Here is a 21,792-nt window from a genome sequence, read left to right as displayed (position 1 = left end):
CACAATTGCTAATTTAGATGAATTCACGCACTTGAGTTACAAGGAAAAAAAGTAGGTGGAAATGCCTTTTCTAATTGCTAAATTGGGATGATAATGACTGCATTTGGGCAGATACATTCTATTGTCTTCTCCAACATTGAATCTTGAATGACAAAAACAAACAAATGCATGATTAAAACCGACAAATATAATGAACTTTTTCTATACATCAAAATTTTAAAACCAAAGGATATATCAAATTATGTTTCATTTCTACAAGGAAAAAACATCAAAATTTGATTTCTAATGAGCCACAATTAATTAGTTTAAACCCGGATTCAAGTTAAAATGGTAAAAGAAAACAAGTGATCGTCTCTTTCATAAACCGACATTAATAGACAATTTTTAATGTCGTAATTAATTCTTATAATTATGTTTCAGTTGAAAATTAATATTAGGAACACACCAAAATATTATGTACTATGCTTAAAATCATAAAATTACTCTTGTGCATATATATATATATATATATATAGTACTTTGTATTTCACAATGTGTTGCTCATACGTACTGTAAATTGAACTTAGTAGATTCATGTTATTCAAATGGTTCCAAAAGAGGAAGAATTTGAAATTCATATTGTAATAAACACAACATAAAGAAAAGGAACCATTCAATAATTTCTCTTGATAAACTTATTAATCAATCGATAAAAACCCACAATTTAATTGGTAAAATATTTGTTGTCCCATAGGTAATAATAAAGTCGGTGTGGGTTGTGGAAAGAAAACAAATTTATTTTTTTTCCCCGAAATAAAAGAGAAATTTGAAACCGCGATTTTCAACGTATTAAGTGTATTAGGTTCGTGATATAATGAATGCATTGTTGCCGAATACATTTAATCTTCTTTCTGTGTCAGCTAGCCTACATTTAATCATAGATAGATAGATGCATGAATATACATTTTTTTTCTTAATTTCAAAAATTAAGATTGCTTTTATTCTACATTTAATATATATTCATTGATCCAAAATATTAAAGATATGCTTTTGGTGTGCGATTGATTAGAGTTTTGGAAAAAAGATTGATTATAGTATAGTTACGTACTATTGATGTTTAGAATTATATTGTATTTTTTGAAGATTATTTTGTTTCGTAACATGTTCTATAATTATTATAATTACACAAATAATGCATGATTGGCAAGAAAAATATTTAATTTGCTAGGGTACGTTCCACGAATTGAAGACGAAGAGTTTGGCATGTGAAAGATCTATTATGCCCTTTTCAACATAACAGTCTATCTCGTAAAAATCCTTTTTGTCTCTTACATTGTTTATTTATTTATATAATAAACCGTAATTCTCGTCTCGTTGTATTAATTATATGCATGTTAAATGAATAATATTGAATGCAAGTGAAAGACACAATTGCCCTCCGGGCGGCCAGGCGTAAACGTACGTATGTAGATAGATAGATGCGGTCGATCTCCTCAGATTCCACTTGCAAATATATTTGTACACAAACACTGCTTTGTATGTATTAATGTATTATATATATATATATAATAAACATGAGAGTGAATGAATGAATGAATGAATGAAGAAGAAGATGATGATGCATAGAATCTACGAGGGAATGCTTTCATTTGCGGTGCCAAAGAATATCAGTGAAATTGATTTTGACATTCAAAGACGGCCGCCATTGATGTGCAGGTACTTCAGCTTCAGGAGCATAGTTTTGATGGTACTTTTAACGGGGTCTCTCTTGTTCCTGCCGCTAGTCCTGCCGCCGCTTCCGCCGCCGCCCCCTCTGATCCTCCTCGTCCCCGTCGCCATCATGCTCATGCTGATTTTCTTGGCCTTCACGCCGCCGCAACAGCCTGACCTTGGTTTTAATCCTCAAGCCGTGTGACCCAATATAATTATGAAAACAAACATTTGTAAGTATGTATATATATATAAGTGGATTTTGTTATTGAAAAAGGGGAACTGAGGTGATCGATTGATCATGTTTTGATGATATTTTTATTTTAAATAATAATGGTTGTTGATGATCGATCAGTACTGACGTAGAATCTTGGCCAGATCTTCTAACGTATTTCACATGAACGTTATAATAAGTTAATTAGTAAATTGTTTTTAACATTAAATTGCAATTCCACTTAATCCGACAAATACATAATATATCATTTCTGTAATTTGTGTTTCAATCAATTAATATTTCAAAGTGAATAGAATATAGCTGTACGTTGTTCCTCTTGACAAGAAAGTAAAATCAATTGATGAATTTCATGTAATGTCGAAACTCATATGATAATATTAATTTTTATTGTGATAAATTCACTAGTACAAAATATACTTTGTATTTTTTGTGTTTAATATCAAATTTCTTTGAGATGTTAGCTTGTAAAAAAATTCCCTGTACTTGGATTTTATATATAATTTTTATATGGAATTTTAAATAATATTTTTTTTAATCGAATTTCTTTCAACATCTGTAAGACACGATAAATTTTTTTTTATTTTTTTTTAAAAAAATATATCACATTATATGAAGTTCTATATGGCAAGTTTTCATTTTAAAAGTTGATTGTTTGTCATTTTTTATAGGTCAAAAACTATTCTCATTCGTATTTAAGCTTGATTCAGTGTTGTTTGCACAATATTTGGTATTGCGGGCGTGCCAGGTGCGAAGTTGCACCAATTTGTGTGAAAAACGGTAAAAATCTAACTTCTAACTATCAAACGTAAGTGAATCATAAATTCGATCGTCGGTTCTAATCTCTTAAACTAATATAACGCCAAAAAAGAAGAAAACTACTGGAATTTGAGGAATAAACCCCTGACATTATTTATATTTTCAATAAACCTTAGGAATTTACAAGACATAAAAATAAAACATATAAAGTTGTTAAAATCTAAAACGAGTGAATGCTAGAAATTATACTGGAATGCCTGAAAACTAGTGCTTGAAGATTGAAAATTTTAGCAGAGAGTGTTTGCAGAATTTGTCTGTGTAGAGAGTTGTGTTCAGATTGTCTGCCGATCTCTTCCTTTTCTTTACTGTACAGTTGCGTGTGGTTTCTCTCCACTCCCCCATGAGCCCATGATCTTTCCCATTCATGCCACGATTTCTACCTATCCTCCCACGTTCTTCTTCCTCTTCCGCCCTCAGCGATCAGTTGAGTCGATTAAGAATTAGTCCGTTATGGGCTCATTTAATTGGGCTTGAGAATTAACTTGGGCTTGACAATTAAATTGGGCTTTCATAATTAATTATTTTAGCCCAAACAATTGCCCCCCGCAAGCATTGGCCCATTGGGCCAAAATGCTTGTATACGAGCCCGGTCCGACCCATTTATTTGTAATGGCCCATAATCATTTATCTGTGAATTTGATTTCTAGTATTGGGCCACTCACCCAAGCCCAATTCGTATTTGGGCTTTAAAAACACTGGGCTCCCCATTTTCTCTCATCTGATTCAAATTCTGTATCCTTTGATCTCATAACTTCTTCCTTCCCGCCTCTTCATCTGATTTTTCTTCTCTGCTAGTGGAAGATTGTTAACCTTCCTACTTCGTCTTTCAATCGTTGCGCCTTCAAGATCTTCGATCTTTCTCTGCCGCCGCTTCATCCAATTACTCTCCTTTGCTGGTGTGGAAGACGCCGCTTCGCCAGCCCTACTCCCCTTTCGTCCTTCAATCATCGTACCTTCACGGAAATTGAGTTTTGCGGTCGCCGTTGCTGCCTGAAGAAACTGTATGGCCCAAACGTCGGCGCACCTTTCTGATTCCAGCGTCGCGGGCATCACCTCTGCTCCCGTCGCTGTTACTACTCCGCCGATCGTGCCAACCCATATGCCAACCCATAAACTATTTTGATCACCATGGTGCCTTCATGGTGTTTGTTAATTTGCCCAAATGAAAATACACAAACATTTGCAAGACCCAAACTTGTTCTGATCATGAAGCTTTCTTGTGATATGATCACGCATATGTCATGTATGTGCCGCTGCTTCTTACATCTATGTCATAGTCCTTCCGCTCTGGTATCCAACTGAGGTCGTTGCCCGAGCTGCAAGCACGAGCCACCACTGCCTGCCCTACTCATGACTCCATCCTCTATGGCCATTAGTACATTTGTTGCCCATTTCTTGAATATTATGCAATATCCTCTGATTTCTTGATCTATAAAATTAAGCAATGCTATACTTGAACTTATTACCTTGTATTGCATGTCTGTCTATGTAGCTTCCAATCTCACATACCTACTAAGATATGTATGTCCTTGGCAATCAACTCCTCACTCTCTTTCTTGGGCATCCACTCCCCACTCTCGATTTTTTTTTTAAAATGTAGTGTTGGCATGTTTGCTCATAACAGGTATCACTAGATCGAGATTGGCCATGGGTTAGCCTCAATTCCCTGGTGCACTTGACGCTTAAGCATTGGTGTCATTTGGGGTATCTTGCAACACAGGTAACTCTCAATTCTTACGTGCTCCTATGTGCTGCATCCGCTCAAGACGACTCCTTCACCCCAAACATCATGCATTGCACTTCAATCGGATCCCTTTCCCACATACACGTATATGCATTTGCACCTCAGTCGGACCCCTTTCCCGCATACACGTATATGCATTTGCACTTCAGTCGGACCCCTTTCCCGCATACACATCTACTTATTGTTCTTGCATGCGGTGATTCCGCTTCATATTTGTTGACTGTTGGATTGGTGTTGTGGTTGTTGGGTGCTGGATGTGGGACGAAGGTGGATTTGTACGGGGTGTTGTGTATTGGATGTTTAACCCACCTCACTTCAATACCTTCAAGCAAAACCATAAGTTGGCTTTAAAACTCCCCGCTCGCGATTATTTCTTCTCCTGATTCCTTATTGAGACAAAATGAATTCAATATGATAAAAGTTGGCCTATTGGCCAACTTTAATTGATCTTTCTTGTTTTTTGAATCATAACCACCAACTATTTACATTAGTGGCTCTAAGGCCTACTTAAAATAAAATCTTACAACATGAAGCCAAAAACCATACAAAATGGCTAAATAGCCTATTTTTATACCAAAGTCAACCTCTGGGTCTTCTTGGGGTTCGCATAATGCCCTTGTTCTTTTCTGTTCTTCCTTTATCACCCGTGTTCTGCTTGGTGAGCATCAACTCCCCGCTCGGTGTTTTTCTTTCTTGTCACATGCTAAGTGGCTATAAGGCCTACTTCATTGTCTATAACTGCAAATGCAAACAATCAAGACATGTAACGTATGCATGGCCCACTTTACTTCATCAGTCTCATTATGAAATCATGACCAATCGAACATTCATATCAATGGCTCTAAGGCTTACATCACATAAAGTTTCGAAGTAACGACACATATATAAAAGTGGCCAGCAAGCCTACTTTGTCAACGATTTCCCATAACATAAGAATAATAGACACATCAACCAAATGTATATTCAAGTGGCCATAAGGCCGACTCCCCACACACTTAATTTCCTTTCAAGCAGCCCGAAAGCTACTGTAGACTCGAATCATCACCGTTCAAACAAAATTTGGTCCCTGAAAGTGGCTATAGAGTCCACTTTGTTCTCCATATTTCACAGTATGCAAGTAGTAAAAAACAAAGGTATGCCGAAGTGGCCCAAAGGCCAACTCCCTGCTGGATATCAGCCTCCCTGCTTGCTTTACTCACTTGCGTTTCCTATTTCATCCCTCATGCTTGGAAAGTATGGCTTTAGATACTTGCCAGTTATACATCTTTTGTGTGGTTGGCCATCTACGCTTGATAGCCAATATGCATTGCCATCTAGGACCTTGTGCACCTTAAATGGTCCTTCCCAATTTGGTGACCATTTGCCTAAATCTCTGTCCTTTGTCCCCATGGGCAATATGGTTTTCCACACAATATCTCCTTCTTGGAAGTTTTTCTTGTTGATTCTTCTGTTATAGATCCTTGCCACTTTCTGTTTCTCTAATAGCAGAGCATTGTACGCTTGGATTCTCAGCTCATCCAGTTCTTCTAACTCCATGATCATTGCTTCATTATAAATTCAAGGGGGAGTTCATTTTACCTTGCCACTCGCATGGATGGCACCATAATCTCCAATGGGAGCACTGCATCATGGCCAAAGGTAAGGGAAAAAGGGCTTACTCCAGTGGCTGTCCTCTTGGATGTTCTGTACGCCAACAAAGTTTCTGATAATAGCCTTGGCCAATCCCTGGGATTCTCCTCCATCATCTTTTGTAGAATCTTTATCAACACTTTATTTGACGCTTCGGCTTGCCCGTTGGACTGTGGGTAGTGAGAGGACGAGTTTAGTAATTTGATTCCATAGTCTTCTGCAAAGTCCCTCATATCTGAGCCCGTGAACATAGTTCCCTGATCCGTGGTCAGCGACTCTGGGATTCCAAACCAATGAATAATATATTTTTTTTTCCACAAAGTTAATGACATCCCCTTGCTCCGCTTTCTTCAAAGGCACTGCTTCTACCCATTTGGTGAAAAAATCTGTAGCCACAAGGATGAATGAGTGGCCTTTAGATGATGCGGGGTAGATTTTCCCTATTAAGTCCATGGCCCAGCCCCTGAACGGCCATGGTTTGACAACGCTGTGGAGTTCATCCGCCGGAATTCTTTGGATGTTCCCGTGTTTCTGACATGGTTGGCATTCCTTAGCGTATTTGATGCAATCTTTCAGGATGGACGGCCAATAGTAGCCATACCTCCTTATCAACCATCTCATCTTCACTCCAGATTGATGCGCTCCACACACTCCCTCATGAACTTGCTTCATGATCTCCAAAGCCTCTGGAAAACCTATGCATCTGAGGAGCAAACCATCCAAACCTTTCCTGTACAAATCTCCCTCCACTAAGGCGTAATTAAGAGCTCTCATTTTTAAACCATGTGGAATATCTCTCCCGGTTGATTCTAACACCTGTTTTATGTCATCTCTCCAGTCACCAGCTAAGTTTATATCCAAATTGAACGTGTCTACCTGAATTCCCCTTTGCTGGATTGAAGGGTGGTTTTTCTTCTGGATCAACACTAGCCTGTGTGTAAGTTCTGGAGATATCTTCAATCCCGAAGCAACCTGTGCCAACTCGTCAGCCTCCCAATTTTCTTGTCTTGGGACGTGTATTAATGACACTTCCTCGAAATCATCTAGAAGTTGGGATGCCGCGGTATAGTATGGAGCCAAGGACAAACTTGTGCATTTGAACTCCCCTGACAGCTGTTTGAGTACCAGCTGAGAATCCCCTGATATTAACAATTCCCTCGCCCCTAAATCTTTCAGAATTTCTAATCCAATGACCAGTGCTTCGTATTCCGCCTGATTGTTGGTGCATGGAAAACCCAAATTAAAGGATAGAGCGGTTTTCACACCTCTTGGGGAGGTGATCACAATACCAGCTCCGGCTGCTGTTTCTGTACTTGATCCATGGAACTTCAACTCCCGTGGTCGAACTTCTATTCCACAAACCGGAAAACCAACCTGCTCTCCAATAGACTCATCAAGTGAAGGATGATCAGCTAAAAAATCGGTTATAGCTTGGCCTTTTACTGATTTTTGGGGGTAGTAGATCAATGTAAACTCGGCCAATGCTAAAGACCATTTGCCGATACGCCCAGAGAGGATGGGTCTATTAAGCATTTGTTTAATCAAATCGGTTTTAGTCACCACAAACACTCTTGATTGAATCAAATAATGCCTTAACTTAGTACATGCGTAATACAATGTTAAGCATAGTTTTTCAATCACAGAGTATTTTACCTCTACTGGAGTAATGAATCTACTCAAATAATAGATGGCTTGCTCATTTCCTTCATGATTGTTTTGAACTGGTAAACATCCAATTGACTCATGGGCAGCAGAGATATATAATTTAAGGGGCATTCCATACCTGGGAGGCATAAGAACAGGTGGATTGGATAAATATCCTTTTATCACGTCAAATGCTTTCTGATGAGAATCTTCCCATTTGAACTCCCTGCTATCTTTGAGCTTCAGCAACTGTGAAAACTCTTTGGTCTTCCCTGCAAGGTTAGAGATAAAACGGCTCAAGTAATTTACTTGCCCAAGAAAGCGTTGCAACTCTTTCTTGTTTCTAGGCGGATTTGCTTCCATAATAGCTTTGGCTTTGTTTTTATCCACTTCAACTCCCATCTGATGTACCAGAAATCCCAAAAAGTTTCCTGCTTTCACACCAAATAGCTTGTGGCTACAGATTTTTTCACCAAATGGGTAGAAGCAGTGCCTTTGAAGAAAGCGGAGCAAGGGGATGTCATTAACTTTGTGAAAAAAAAAATATTATTCATAGATTTGGAATTCCAGAGTCATTGACCACGGAGCAGGGAACTATGTTCACGGGCTCAGATATGAGGGAATTTGCAGAAGACTAGGGAATCAAATTACTAAACTCGTCCCCTCACTACCCACAGTCCAACGGGCAAGCCGAAGCGTCAAATAAAGTGTTGATAAAGATTCTACAAAAGATGATGGAGGAGAATCCCAGGGATTGGCCAAGGCTATTATCAGAAACTTTGTGGGCGTACAGAACATCCAAGAGGACAGCCACTGGAGTGAGCCCTTTTTCCCTTACCTTTGGCCATGATGCAGTGCTCCTATTGGAGATTATGGTGCCATCAATGCGAGTGGCAAGGGAAAATGAACTCCTCATTGAACATTATAATGAAGCAATGATCATGGAGTTAGAAGAACTGGATGAGCTGAGAATCCAAGCGTACAATGCTCTGCTATTACAAAAACAGAAAGTGGCAAGGATCTATAACAGAAGAATCAACAAGAAAAACTTCCAAGAAGGAGATATTGTGTGGAAAACCATATTGTCCTTGGGGACAAAGGACAGAGACTTAGGCAAATGGTCACCAAATTGGGAAGGACCATTCAAGGTGCACAAGGTCTTAGATGGCAATGCATATTGGCTATCAAGCTTAGATGGCCAACCACACAAAAGATGTATAAATGGCAAGTATTTAAAGCCATATTTCCAAGCATGAGGAATGAACTAGGAAACGCAAATGAGTAAAGCAAGCAGGGAGGCTGACATCCAGCAAGGAGTTGGCCTGTGGACCACTTTGGCATACCTTTGTTTTTTACTACTTGCATATCGTGAAATATGGAGAACAAAGTGGACTTTATAGCCACTTTCAGGGACCAGATTTTGTTTGAACGGTGATAATTCGAGTCCACAGTAGCTTTCGGGATGCTTGAAAGGAAATTAAGTGTGTGGGGGAGTCGGCCTTATGGCCACTTGAACATACATTTGGTTGATGTGTCTATTATTCTTATGTTATGGGAAATCATTGACAAAGTAGGCTTGCTGGCCACTTCTATATATGTGTAGTTACTTCGAAACTTCATGTGATGTAAGCCTTAGGGCCATTGATATAAATGTTCGATTGGCCATGATTTGATAATGAGAATGATGAAGTAAAGTGGGCCATGCAGCCATTACATGACTTGATTGTTTGCATTTGCAGTTATAGACTCATGAAGTAGGCCTTCAGGCCACTTAGCATGTGGCAAGAAAGAAAAGCACCGAGCGGGGAGTTGATGTTCACCAAGCAGAATAGCGGGTGATAAAGAAAGAACAGAAAAGAACAAGGGCGTTATGCGAACCCCAAGAAGATCCAGTGGTTGACTTTGGTATAAAAATAGGCTATCTAGCCATTTTGTATGTTGGCTTCATGTTGTAAGATTTTATTTTAAGTAGGCCTTAGGGCCACTAATGTAAATATTTGTTGGTTATGATTTAAAAAACGAGAAAGATCAATTAAAGTTGGCCAATAGGCCAACTTTTATCATATTGAATTCATTTTGTCTCAATAAGGAATCAGGAGAGGAAATAATCGCGAGCGGGGAGTTTTAAAGCCAACTTATGGTTTTTCTTGAAGATATTGAAGTGAGGCGGGTTAAACATCCAATAAACAACACCTCGTACAAATCCACTTTCGTCCCACATCCAGCACCCAACAACCACAACATCAATCCAACAGTCAACAAATATGAAGCGGAATCACCGCATGCAAGAACAATAAGTAGACGTGTATGCGGGAAAGGGGTCCGACTGAAGTGAAAATGCATATACGTGTATGCGGGAAAGGGGTCCGACTGAAATGCAAATGCATATACGTGTATGCGGGAAAGGGATCCGACTGAAGTGCAATGCATAATGTTAGGGATGAGAGAATCGTCTTGAATGGACGTGGCATATAAGAGCATATATGCAGCATGTAAGAGCACATAAGATCACATAAGGGTTTTGAGAGGTACCTGTGTTTCAAAAAGCCCCAAATGATACCAAAGCTTAAGTGTCGAATATACTGGAGAACTGAGGCCAACCCATGGCCAATTCTCAATCCGGTATTACCTGTGAAGATCGAACCACATATACAACAAGAGGCTACACACCTATTCTTTTCACCGCTTGTGGAAATGACACTAGAGGTAAATGTAGAGCCAGTAGATGGGTCTGGATTAAAAACCACTGCACGCACGGAAGAAATATTCAGAAAACCAATTGCTACTGATGTATACTACATGGCCAAACAATGGCCAATCTACCGCACCTATAAAGCAAAGGCCAATGTATGGCCAGACAACACCGAAGTTCGTAATTTCCCTTTTAAAGGTAGACAGATCAGACAAATAAGCGTAAATGTTTATTGTACCGCTTCTCAGACAAGAATCAGTACAAGACCCTAGTACGGAGAGTCACACTCTCTTCTCGAACACATCAAGATTAATCATACAAAGCAGGAAATAGAATTGCGAGCCAATCAAGACGACAAACAATATTCAAGGAATCGAGAAACATTAAATAAAGTTCAAGAGAAAGAATTACCCATGGCAGTAGAAAGTGGTGAACTTCTAAAGGAGGTCGGTTGTGCCAAAGGCTCCGCGAAGGCCGGTGGGACTACTGAACATCGTGTGGAAGGAACAAAGGCAGCCGTAGAAACTTCGAAGCCAGCAGTGGCAGTCGTTAAATGGTGACCCAAGCCGAGAGGGACGTTCGCCCCTGCGGAAGAAGACGGCCCAACGCTCGTTGGAAGACCCATCGATGACCCAGCGACGGCGAGGAAAGGATTAACACCAGTGGCAGAACCGGCGAACGCTATAGGTGCCGGGGCGGAGACGTGGGCTTGAGAAGAAGACGAACCTGTGGCGCGGGAGTCAGGGTGAGGCGATGAAGAGAAATCTTGAACCATTGTGGAATCTTCAGCAACCACGGCGTAGGGGAAACGACGGCAAAGGTGAGGCGAACGGACTTTAAGAAACAACGCTCTCCCTCACGAACAGCGACGAGCAATTGGACGAAAAGGCGGGAAAAATGAAGGGGGCAATCTACAGAATTTGAATCGAAGGTGAATATGGAGAGCCGAATGTTTAAAAAGCAAATATGAATTGGGCTTTGGGTGAACGGCCCATTGATACAAAGTCAATTCACAGATAAATGGTCGTGGGCCACTACAAATAAATGGGTCGGACCGGGCTACATTCAAGCATTTTGGCCCAATGGGCCAATGCTTGCGGGGGGCAATTGTTTGGGCTAAAAATAATTAATTATGAAAGCCCAATTTAATCACAAGCCCAATTAAATTATATAGGCCCGTTAAGTGTGGCAGATTGATTTCTATCGATTCAAAACTGGTCACAGAGCGCCAAAAGGGAGAAGAACGTGAGAGGATAGATGGAGATCGTGAGAAAGTGGTGGAAAGATCATGGGCTTATGGGGGAGTGGAGAGAAACCGCATGGCGGCTGGGAAGAAAAAAAAATCGGCAAACGACTGAACAGAACTGAACTCTCTACACAGACAAATTCTGCAAACACTCTCTGCTAAAATTTTCAATCTTCAAGCACTAGTTTTCAGGCATTCCAGTATAATTTCTAGCATTCACTCGTTTTAGATTTCAACAACTTTATATGTTTTATTTTTATGTCTTGTAAATTCCTACGGTTTATTGAAAATATAAATAATGTCAGGGGTTTATTCCTCAAATTCCAGTAGTTTTCTTCTTTTTTGGCGTTATATTAGTTTAGGAGATTAGAATCGACGATCGAATTTAGGATTCACTTACGTTTGATAGTTAGAAGTTAGATTTTTACCGTTTTTCACACAAATTGGTGCAACTTCGCACCTGGCACGCCCGCAATACCAAATATTGTGCAAACAATTAAACAAAAAGGATCTTAGCTTTTCTTGAAGGAAATCGATGACAAATATAAAAATATATATATATATATGATATGAGGAATTTTGCACTTTATAGGAAATTATCGACAGGCCAGCAAAACGCTTTACAATTGAAAATTTTCAGAGCATCATCCTATTGGTAATTACAATATTATAAATCAAATGAAAAATTGAATCGAACACCAAAAATATCTCATTATTTAAGTCAAGGAAAATTTTAATTAAGTATTAAATAAAGGAGGTGCCATTTAATAAGCCGTGTGATACAGATTCATCTGTACCCATAATTCCCAGGAGTGGTCCGCCAAGCTTTTGGATTTGGCAATTTAACTTAATTTTCATTAAAAAATATTTATAAATTTAAACTCATTTGATTCGAGATGTTTTTTTTCTTTTTTTTTAAATCTTTTCTTTATTCAACCCTGCAGCAAGTAATTTCTTAATTATTTCACGGAATAAATAGCCGAAATATTAACAGAACTAAAAAGTACAAAATACTTACGTTGGATGCAACAAAATCAGAAATCCAAAAATTGACTCGTGAGACCGTCTCATATTTCTTAATCTTCATATTTCTTTTTATTGGATATTAGGATTAATTAAAAGAAATTAATTTTTTTATTTTATAAAAAAACTAAGAAGATATTTGATAAATTATAAAAACAAGAATGAAACATCTTTTGATTTGAAACAAATTTAAAATAATGCGTCTATTAAAATAAAGTAATAGTAAAAACATTTAGTTTATATTAGTTTAAATTTTTATTCGTGTTTTATATTATATTTATGGATATTAAGAATTTAATTATAATTTTTAGTAGTTTTTGACAATCTAATTTACGAATTGAGAATCATTAACAAAAATTACTTAGAAACAGCAAAAGGTTAATAATGTCGACTTATACAACAAAAAGTAAAGAAAAAAAATATGTATTTGTAAAATAGTGGTAAAAATCATGATTTCAAAAATGATGAATTTCACAGTTTATACGAAATCAACAAAATGCTTTATATTTCAAATTTAATTAATGGAAAAATAAAAGTATTACAACATCAAGTTGGGTTAGTTTTTTTATTTTTATGTTTTTTTTAGTTGAGAGTGAAAGGAAAAATGTATTAGCATGCAAGACACAATTAATTCATTGATTATATTTTCCTTTTTAATAATATTATGCATAAAAAATATAGAGTTTTGTTAATGTTATTTATGATAAGATTTATATTATATAAAGATATGATTTTTTTTAATTTAAAAGAGTTTATTACCGAATGACACTATAGTTTCCCTGTTTTGTAGTCATATATTCAATGAATAATCTATAAGTTCAAGATGTTATATATATTGAAGAATAGAGGCCGTAGAAAAAGACTTTTGAAGACGAGAGAAAGAGAGAGCAAAGAAGAACGAATAACATGTGTAGCTCGTCGCTGTTTTTGTTATGTTGCCGTGGATATTGAAGAAGCTTAACCACAACACGAACTGTTGGTTAAGAGTTGAGAGTTGAGAGTTGAGAGTTGAACAAGATTTCGTGTTCACAGACTTTGCATACATGGTTGTTTGATTATTTTGGTGATAGATATTTCAGATGCACTTTGATCCCTTGCTATGTTAAGGGAGTTAGTTTTTCATTATTCACTGGTATTATTTTTGTGTAAACTGAAAGTACTTTCTAGTTAATCTTTTGCTCTAAGACGCCTCACAAGTATGTTCATTTATGCATAATTTTTTATGTCTTGATTTATTTACGTAAAGTTCTGTGTTTTGAATTATTCCGTTGCATGTTGTGTTAGATGCTCCAACACCGTACGCAAAACTTACTCTGAAACACACAACCCATCTATTACACAATATTTTTATGTTAAACAACCACTTTTAAAGTTATATCAAAGCGGACACTTGATGTTACTATGTGATATTCTAGTTTTTTTTTTTAGCAGAAAAAAAGTACCATGGAAGTCCCACTTGTCAACAAGGCATTCCGAGCACAGTTCTGAATGGATCCAACAACGCCCTTTGTAAAGTCAAAATGATGGTATACATAAATCTATTGAAGAAAGGGCATGACAACGTGTTATCGATGGTTGGACTCCACCAAAGACTGTTGGTGAAGATAATGACAATTTGATTAAACCAGAAAGTTCATGGACGACTGATGAAGTTCAAATCTTGAACTTTAATTCAAAGGAACTTAATGTCATTTTCTCTTCTGTTGACATTAATATGTTCAGTTTAATCACCAACTATGTCTTTGGTAATGATGCATGAGAAATCCTTCAAAAACACTGTGAAAGTTCTGAAAGCGTGTGAAGAACCAAGCTAAGGATGACAACCACCAAGTTTGAAATCTGATAATGGAAGAAACCGAGACAATTACTGTCTATAATCGTCGTCCTCGTTAAATTTTCGACGAAATTTTTAATCTTGGTCATCTGATTTCAAATGAGAGATTGGTCAGCCAAGTTCTAAAATCACTCCCAGAACGCTTCAATATCAAGATATGTGCTATAGATGAAGCGCGAGACACCACTAAGCTTGGACGGGATGAATTGATAAGCTCCCTTCGAACCTTTGCGATGAACACCTCACCAAACTCATCAAGCTTGATTTGCCTTAATGTGATAACCTCCATGATTCAAGCAATCTGGAAACCCAAGAAGTTGATATAGAAAATGTTATCCTTGAAGGTGTACAGAAACTGTGTCAGGGAAATGATAGCAAAGCTAGTATGAGATTCAACGATGTGTTTGAAATTGGAGAATCGTCCAACTCTAGGTCATAACCAACTGTTTTTGTGGAAGAAAGTGTTGATGCCTCTATTTCACCTAAGGCCATACCTATGGTCAAAGGCCTTCCGACATAGAAACAAGATACTACAGAAAAGCTTAAACAAAGGAGACGTCGTTTTGTATATCACTACTGTTTTAAACATGATCATATCAAACCCTACTATTTCTAGCTTAGATAAGACTACATGAGCTGGGAAGATGATCGAATGCACAAAGTGTCATACAACACCAATCGCAATACCACCACCAAGAGAACTTCTGTGAAGAAGATTTGTGTACCTAAGACTGAAATTCGTTTCCCTGTTATTTATACCTCTTAAAAAACTAGCATTGCATGTATTTGATATTTAGATAGTGAGTGCTCACGTCACATGACAGGTTTGAAGGACTACCTTTCTGATCATGTTGAACTAAAGAGTGACCGAGTGACATATGGAGGTGGTGCAAAAGAAATGATTGCTAGAAAAAAGACACTGAATGTGTATGGGCTCCTTAAGTTTTACAATGTGCTTCATGTCGAGGGAATTAATTCCAACTTAATAAGCATATTCAATCATGTGATGATGACTTGCATGTTAAGTTTGACAAAAAATACTTTCGAAGTATTTGATAAAGCAAATGTGTGCATTATGACAAGAAAAAAATATGTCGACAACTGCTATCAAAGGAGAGAAACACACTTGCAGACATACAGATGTAAATGAACTCAATTTGTGGCATGAAAAGTTGGGACATGCCAACTTCAAGACATTGAAGAATTTGGTAAAATATGATGTCGTGTGAGCTAATCTGACTTCTAGAATATCGTATGTTTGTGGGGCATATAAAAAATGCAAGAAAACACGAGTGCCACTTCAAGTGTTGTAATACTTGGGCACAACACAATGCCTTGAACAGTTACAAATGGATCTTGTTGGTCCGATGGAAGTGGCAAACTTGGGAGGTAAAAAAAAATTCATTTGTATGTGTAGTTGACTTTTCACGTTTTACATGGATAAGTTTTCTTATAAAAAAAATCGGATACTTTTCATGCATTTAAGAAATTACTTTCAAAGATTACCAATCTGCACAATTTGAGGGTTGAAAAAATAAGAACCGACCATGATCTGGCAGGAAAGATGATTGAGGAGGACGAAGATGAGCTACTGGAAGTATTTGTGCCGCTGGTAAACACAGATGTTGTCAGACCCCGAACAACACCTCTACTGAGATTAACCGAATATGAGTATGATCATCAAAGTAATGAAACGCCGGATGATGATGGCATGAACAATAATGGGAAGGACATTTCTATCAAAATCCTGAAAAATCACCCCTCGTCCCAAATCATAGGAGATGTGCACCGAGATTTGAAAACTCGAAGGAAGGAGAAATTTGACTACCAGGAAGATTATTGGGCTAGTATGAATGACTTCGTATACTGTCAGGTAAGATATTAATTTTTTATTTCCAACATTGATCCAAAAAATGTTAATGAAGCTTTAAAGGATGGATTATATGTTAATGTTATGTATGATGAACTACAACAATTTTCCCGAAATGATGTGTGTAATTTTTTTTAATTGTCATTTTAAATGAGAAAACATATGTGAACCAACCAAAAGGATTTGAGGATCCACATCATTTGGACCATGTTTACAAGTTAAAGAAAGCATTGTATGGACTGAAGCAGTCTCTACATGCATGATATAGTAGGCTGATTGAATATTAACTTAACATAGGCTTCAAACGAGGTGATGTCAATAAAACTCTTTTTATTCAAATGTTGAAGGATGATATACTCATATGTCAAATTTAGTGGATGATATAATCTTTGGTGCTTCTTCTCATAAACATATTGATCATTTTGTTGAATGTATGTCTTCCACATTTGAAATGAGTATGATAGGAGAATTAAGTTTCTTTCTTGGACAACAAATCAAACAATTGTATGATAGAATTTTTCTATGTCAAAGCAAGTATGCAAAAAATTTGGTGAAAAATTATGTAATGAACACACTAAGCGCATGAAAACTCCCATGATGTCTAGTGAAAAATTGTGTGAGGACGATGCTGCTAAAGGTGTTGACAACACCTTGTACATCAACATCATTGGCAGTCAATCGCCATGACATAATATTTAGTGTATGTTTATGTGCTGGATATAAAGAAAATTTTAAGATCACTCATTTGAAGGATGTGAAACGAATTTGAGATACATATCAGGAACTATAGATCTAGGATTGGTACACAAAGGAAACTAACACCAATTTAGTTGGGTTTAGTGAAGCTGGCTGGGCTAAATATATAGATGATAGAAAGCGAACCACTAAAGGATGTTTCTACCTAAGAAATAACTTGGTGTCATGGTATAGTAGAAAGAAAAATTGTGTCACTTTCAAATACTGAATTTGAATATGAGACAGCTGGTAGCTGCTGTTCAAAACTCTTATGGATGAACCAAATGGTAGAGGACTGCGATTTTCATAATGAGGCTTTCATTGTATACTGTGATCATCCGAATGCAATTGATATTTAAAAAAAAAATCAAGTACAACACTCTCGTACAAAACACATTTACATTAGACATCACTTTATTCGAGATTTGTTTGAAAAAAGAATAATTTGTATGGAATTTATTTGAATTGACAACCAATTGACAGATATTTTCACAAAACCATTAGATTTCGAGAGATTTTTTAATCTTAGGAAGTCTATCAGGTTGTGTGCATAATAATCACTCACCAGTGTTGTCATGGGTGTTGGAATATCTATGACAACATGCATATGCATTTGTAGAACATTAGACATATTGCATTTAATCATTAATCTTATGTTGTGTATTGTTTGCGTGTGATGGCCATTTCTAATGTGCTTCTAGTCTTTCTTAAAAAATTTCAATCAATGCTCTTGGTCATGGTATGTACACCAACTAAATCACAAATTAGTTGAGAGATATTCGTGCATTCCATGATCACGTCCCATGTGAAAAATGAATTGAAAAAGTTAGAGTAAAATAATAATAATAAAAAAGGTCCATCCAGAAGAAATATGAAAAAATTACCTAAACGAGTCCAATGAAGACTATTCTTCTAATATGAGAGCTACTACTTCTGAGTCTAAATACACGAGAAAATGGAAAAAAACTACTTATGGGAGTCCAACTAAGACTTTTTTTTTAGTGTGATAGCTACCACTTCTGAATCAAAATGTAATTTAAATAGCCTAAGAGTGTGTAGGAGAAAATACCTTAAAATCATTTTTAAGATTAAGAGTGTTGCTAGGAGATGTTTTCAATACCAAGTACAAATACCTCACAATTTGATCATATAACTGATTTTCTTTCTTATTTACATCATATTTTATGAATAATTAGGATATGCATATTAATGTTTATGTGATTTTCTCTTGTTCAGTGGGCTGTCGGTATTCAATTTGAGACATATGGAGAAAACTCTATCTTCCTAATTTCGTATATTCGTGATTTCTAGTGTATTAGTGGTGTTGAGCCTAGAAAAAATTTAAATGTGGTTAATTTGAAATTTAATTGCATGAAGCCCTATTACTGTTGAGATGCTAGATGAGATTCTGTTAAGAAATACGAACAGATTGTGCGGGAATTGATTTTGTTATCGTTATTGCTATGAATGAGGTGTTATTTTTATCCTCCCTAATTTATTCTTCGTTCACACGCTCACTACTATTATCTACTCTCAGTTTTTTATCCTTATTTTGCTCTTTTTCTTGCTTTATTTGATCTTCACACATCTCTTCTTCTACAAAAATGGCAAGCACCGGTCACGATCATCAGGATATTAGAAGCAAAATGGCTAGGGCATCTGGTGTTTCACATTGTGTGACAACACCGACAAACGAGACAAATCCACTTCAATTGGTTATGAGTGACCATGAACCAGCACCCCTCAAGACAATTGCCCTGGTGAATCGAGCAATGTTACTGTAGTAGACAAATCTGCCTGCCTTTGAGGTTCTGAATCATGTATTTCCAGTTTCACCACAACCATGGATGATGAATATTTCGAGTTGGTGGCTCGACCAAAGTCCGCTCCTACTGCGACATATAAAATTTCTAACTCTGATGATGAAATTGTAGTGTCTAAAGGACCAAGCAATCTTACTGAAGATGAAGAATCCTTTGCTACATTCCTTCCTCGGCTGAAAAATGATAAAAGCCTTCAAGAAAGCATCTTCTGAGGTTGAAGAACCTGATGCTGAAATGATGCAAGAATTTGATGAAAATCGCCCATAAAAGTCTGATGTCTCTGACTCAGAAAAGTATATAACTGAAGCTGAAGGTGATGGTACTGATGACATTGATGATAAGACAAACAATTTTAATGAAGCTTCTCCCGGTGTTGAGGACGATGTTGACAACAATGTGGACAACTTCGATAATGAAGATTATGACTTGAGTGAGTCATTCTCTACAAAATTTGTCTCTATGGCCATTGGACCATGTATGTCAATCGTGGATTAATAGAACAGAAGAATATCAATGTGGATGCATACGGGAGGAAAAACTAACCTTGTTTATCAAGAAACGAGGTCTTCTGTCAATGGTGGCAGCAATGGCACTTTTTTGCCACAAGTCAATTCTGGAATTCTTCACAAATCTCTCATCCTGTGTGGGTGATGAGAGATCGGAAAAATATGGACAAGTGTTCGTCAGTGACAGTGTATAATTTTAATCCAGCTGTGATAAATGATTTCTACAATACTTCTGCTGAAGATGAAGAAGGATTGTCTTCGGATATCAATGACATAACTGTTGTCCTCATAGGAGGACTGACTCAGCTCTTTCCGGAACATCGAAAGAGGCTGTCAGCAGCAAACTTAACTTCTTTCTATTCAGTGTTGCACAAACAGTCATCCGTATTTGGACTCATTCAACAAATATAACAACGGTGACAAGAATAGCGCCCTTGTTCTGTTCTCCATATGTACTGGGAGTACCTTATTCAAGTTTGGAATGCCCGTGTTCAAGAGTGTGCTGATGTTTGCAGACGGAGCCATTTCCCTCACTTATCTATGGAATTTTGGAGTCACATGGCTTTACTAGCGATTTGGACGAAGAGCTCTCTAATGTTAATGATCGACTAAAGATTGCACCATCATGCTTCAAAGGGAATAGAAAGTTCGATCTTTTGTGGTTTGAAGCTGGTGTTGCCCCTGTGGTTGGCAACATGGCCTCGACATCTACTATGCACACTTCTGGATATATCATGTCGTCTCCCTCGTTTCTACACACCTAGATTGACTTTGGCCTGAAGCAAATTGCCAATGCTAAAGCACTTCTAGCACACTATGAAGCTCAGATACCTGAGTACCGCTTACTTCTGAATGTGACAGTGCATTCTGAACAAAAAAGTGGAAAAGAAGCTGCAAGAGTAGAAGAAGAAAGTGCAACATCAACAAAAATGGGAGAAAATGAAGATAGTGCAGAAGCAGGACAGATAAGATCAATGATGGCAATGTAACTCCTTAGTTTATCTTGTTTATCTCTCTGGTTCCTTAGGTTTTGTTGTTGTTTATCTATTTGGTTTTTAGCTTCTATGTTTGTGTTTTGTTCGGGTGTTAGTGTTTTACTCTTATTGAATATATCGATAAGTGTTCAAGTCCAGTGTTGCAACGTCGCTAACCACATCTCGTCTAACTTGGTTGAATTCAGGAGAAGATATGTCTTTAACTCATGGGGAGTTCTGCTGATAAAAATTTTTCTGTCTTTTGTCCAGAAAGACAATAAGTGGGAGATTGAAAGCAAAAATGTCTTGGCATGCAATACATAATTAATTCCTTGATTATATTTTATTTTTTTAATAATATTCTGCATAAAAATATAGAGTTTTGTCTTTCTACACTAATGTTATATGATCTTTTTATTTAAAAGAGCTTATTTCTTAGTGAAACTCTAGTGTTCATGTTTTGTATACATTTATTCAATGAATAATCTCTAGGTTAAAGACGTTATATATTGAAGAATAGAGGCTTCAGAAAGAGACTTTTGACGATGAGAGAAAGAGATAGCAAAAAAGAACGGAGAACCTATGTGTAGCTCGTCATTGTTTTTGTTGTGTTTTCGTGGATGTTGAAGAAGCTTAACCACAAGACTTCGTTGAATTGTTGGTTGAGAGTTATTCTTTGAACAAGATTTTGACTTCTTAGAATTTGCATCCGTAGTTTGATTATTTTGGTGATAGATATTTTGGATGTACTTTGATCTCTTGTTGTATCAAGGGAGTTAGTTTTTCATTATTCACTAGCATTATTTTGTGTAAGCTGAAAATATTTTCTAGTAAATCTTTTGTACTACAACACTGCACAAATAAGTTCACTTATGCATAATTTTTGAATCTTGATTTATTTACGTAAAGTTTTGTGTGTTGAATTATTTCGCTACATGTTGTACAATTAAAGTCAATATTGTACACAATTAAAGTCAATATTGAACAAAACTCCAGGTCGAATCTCACTTACAAACATTTCTATGTGAAAGCTGGTTGTATAACATAAAGATATCGTGTGATAGAAGGATTGTGTGTTTCAGAGTAAGTATTGCATGCGGTGTTGTAATATGTCTGTCTACTTTAGTTGATGTCGAACTGCTTAATATTTTAAAGTATCACATGATCGCATATGGAATTGTAATTCTAATGAAAAAATACCACAAGATGGAGTTCGCGTGAAAGAAGTTAGCATAGGACAAAATAAAATAGATTTCTCACGAGAGAAATAGGAATAGAAGTTTATTCAGATGCATTCAAATATTATCACGAATATTGAAAACAAATAGCACA

General features: G+C 36.9%; 2 protein-coding genes across 2 annotated transcripts; one reads left to right on the top strand and one right to left on the bottom strand.

Moving 5' to 3' along the window:
- Positions 1-5,187: 5,187 nt before the first annotated feature.
- LOC140977772 (uncharacterized) lies at positions 5,188-6,026 on the bottom strand. The gene is made up of 2 exons (XM_073442505.1): positions 5,684-6,026; positions 5,188-5,222 (listed from the first exon to the last, which is right to left on the bottom strand). Exons 1-2 carry the CDS (start codon positions 6,024-6,026, stop codon positions 5,188-5,190), a joined length of 378 nt encoding a protein of 125 aa, XP_073298606.1.
- A 2,465-nt stretch (positions 6,027-8,491) lies between these two features.
- On the top strand, positions 8,492-9,013 carry LOC140977771 (uncharacterized). Its single transcript, XM_073442504.1, has one exon. The coding sequence runs from the start codon at positions 8,492-8,494 to the stop codon at positions 9,011-9,013; it is 522 nt and encodes a 173-aa protein (XP_073298605.1).
- Positions 9,014-21,792: the final 12,779 nt, after the last annotated feature.

This window comes from Primulina huaijiensis, chromosome 5 (genome assembly GCF_012295235.1).
Source record: "Primulina huaijiensis isolate GDHJ02 chromosome 5, ASM1229523v2, whole genome shotgun sequence".
Lineage (NCBI taxonomy): Eukaryota > Viridiplantae > Streptophyta > Magnoliopsida > Lamiales > Gesneriaceae > Primulina > Primulina huaijiensis.
The sequence above is the reverse complement of the archived record's forward strand: the minus strand, read 5'-3'. Positions and strand labels throughout refer to the sequence as shown.

Bases quoted from the DNA above. Each gene is read 5' to 3' on its own strand.
- LOC140977772 (XM_073442505.1), bottom strand. From the start codon at position 6,026: ATGATCATGGAGTTAGAAGAACTGGATGAGCTGAGAATCCAAGCGTAC. The intron at 5,223-5,683 runs GTGAGTAAAGCA...TTGCATTTGCAG, and splicing joins GGATGAAATAGGAAACGCAA to TTATAGACAATGAAGTAGGC.
- LOC140977771 (XM_073442504.1), top strand. From the start codon at position 8,492: ATGGAGGAGAATCCCAGGGATTGGCCAAGGCTATTATCAGAAACTTTG.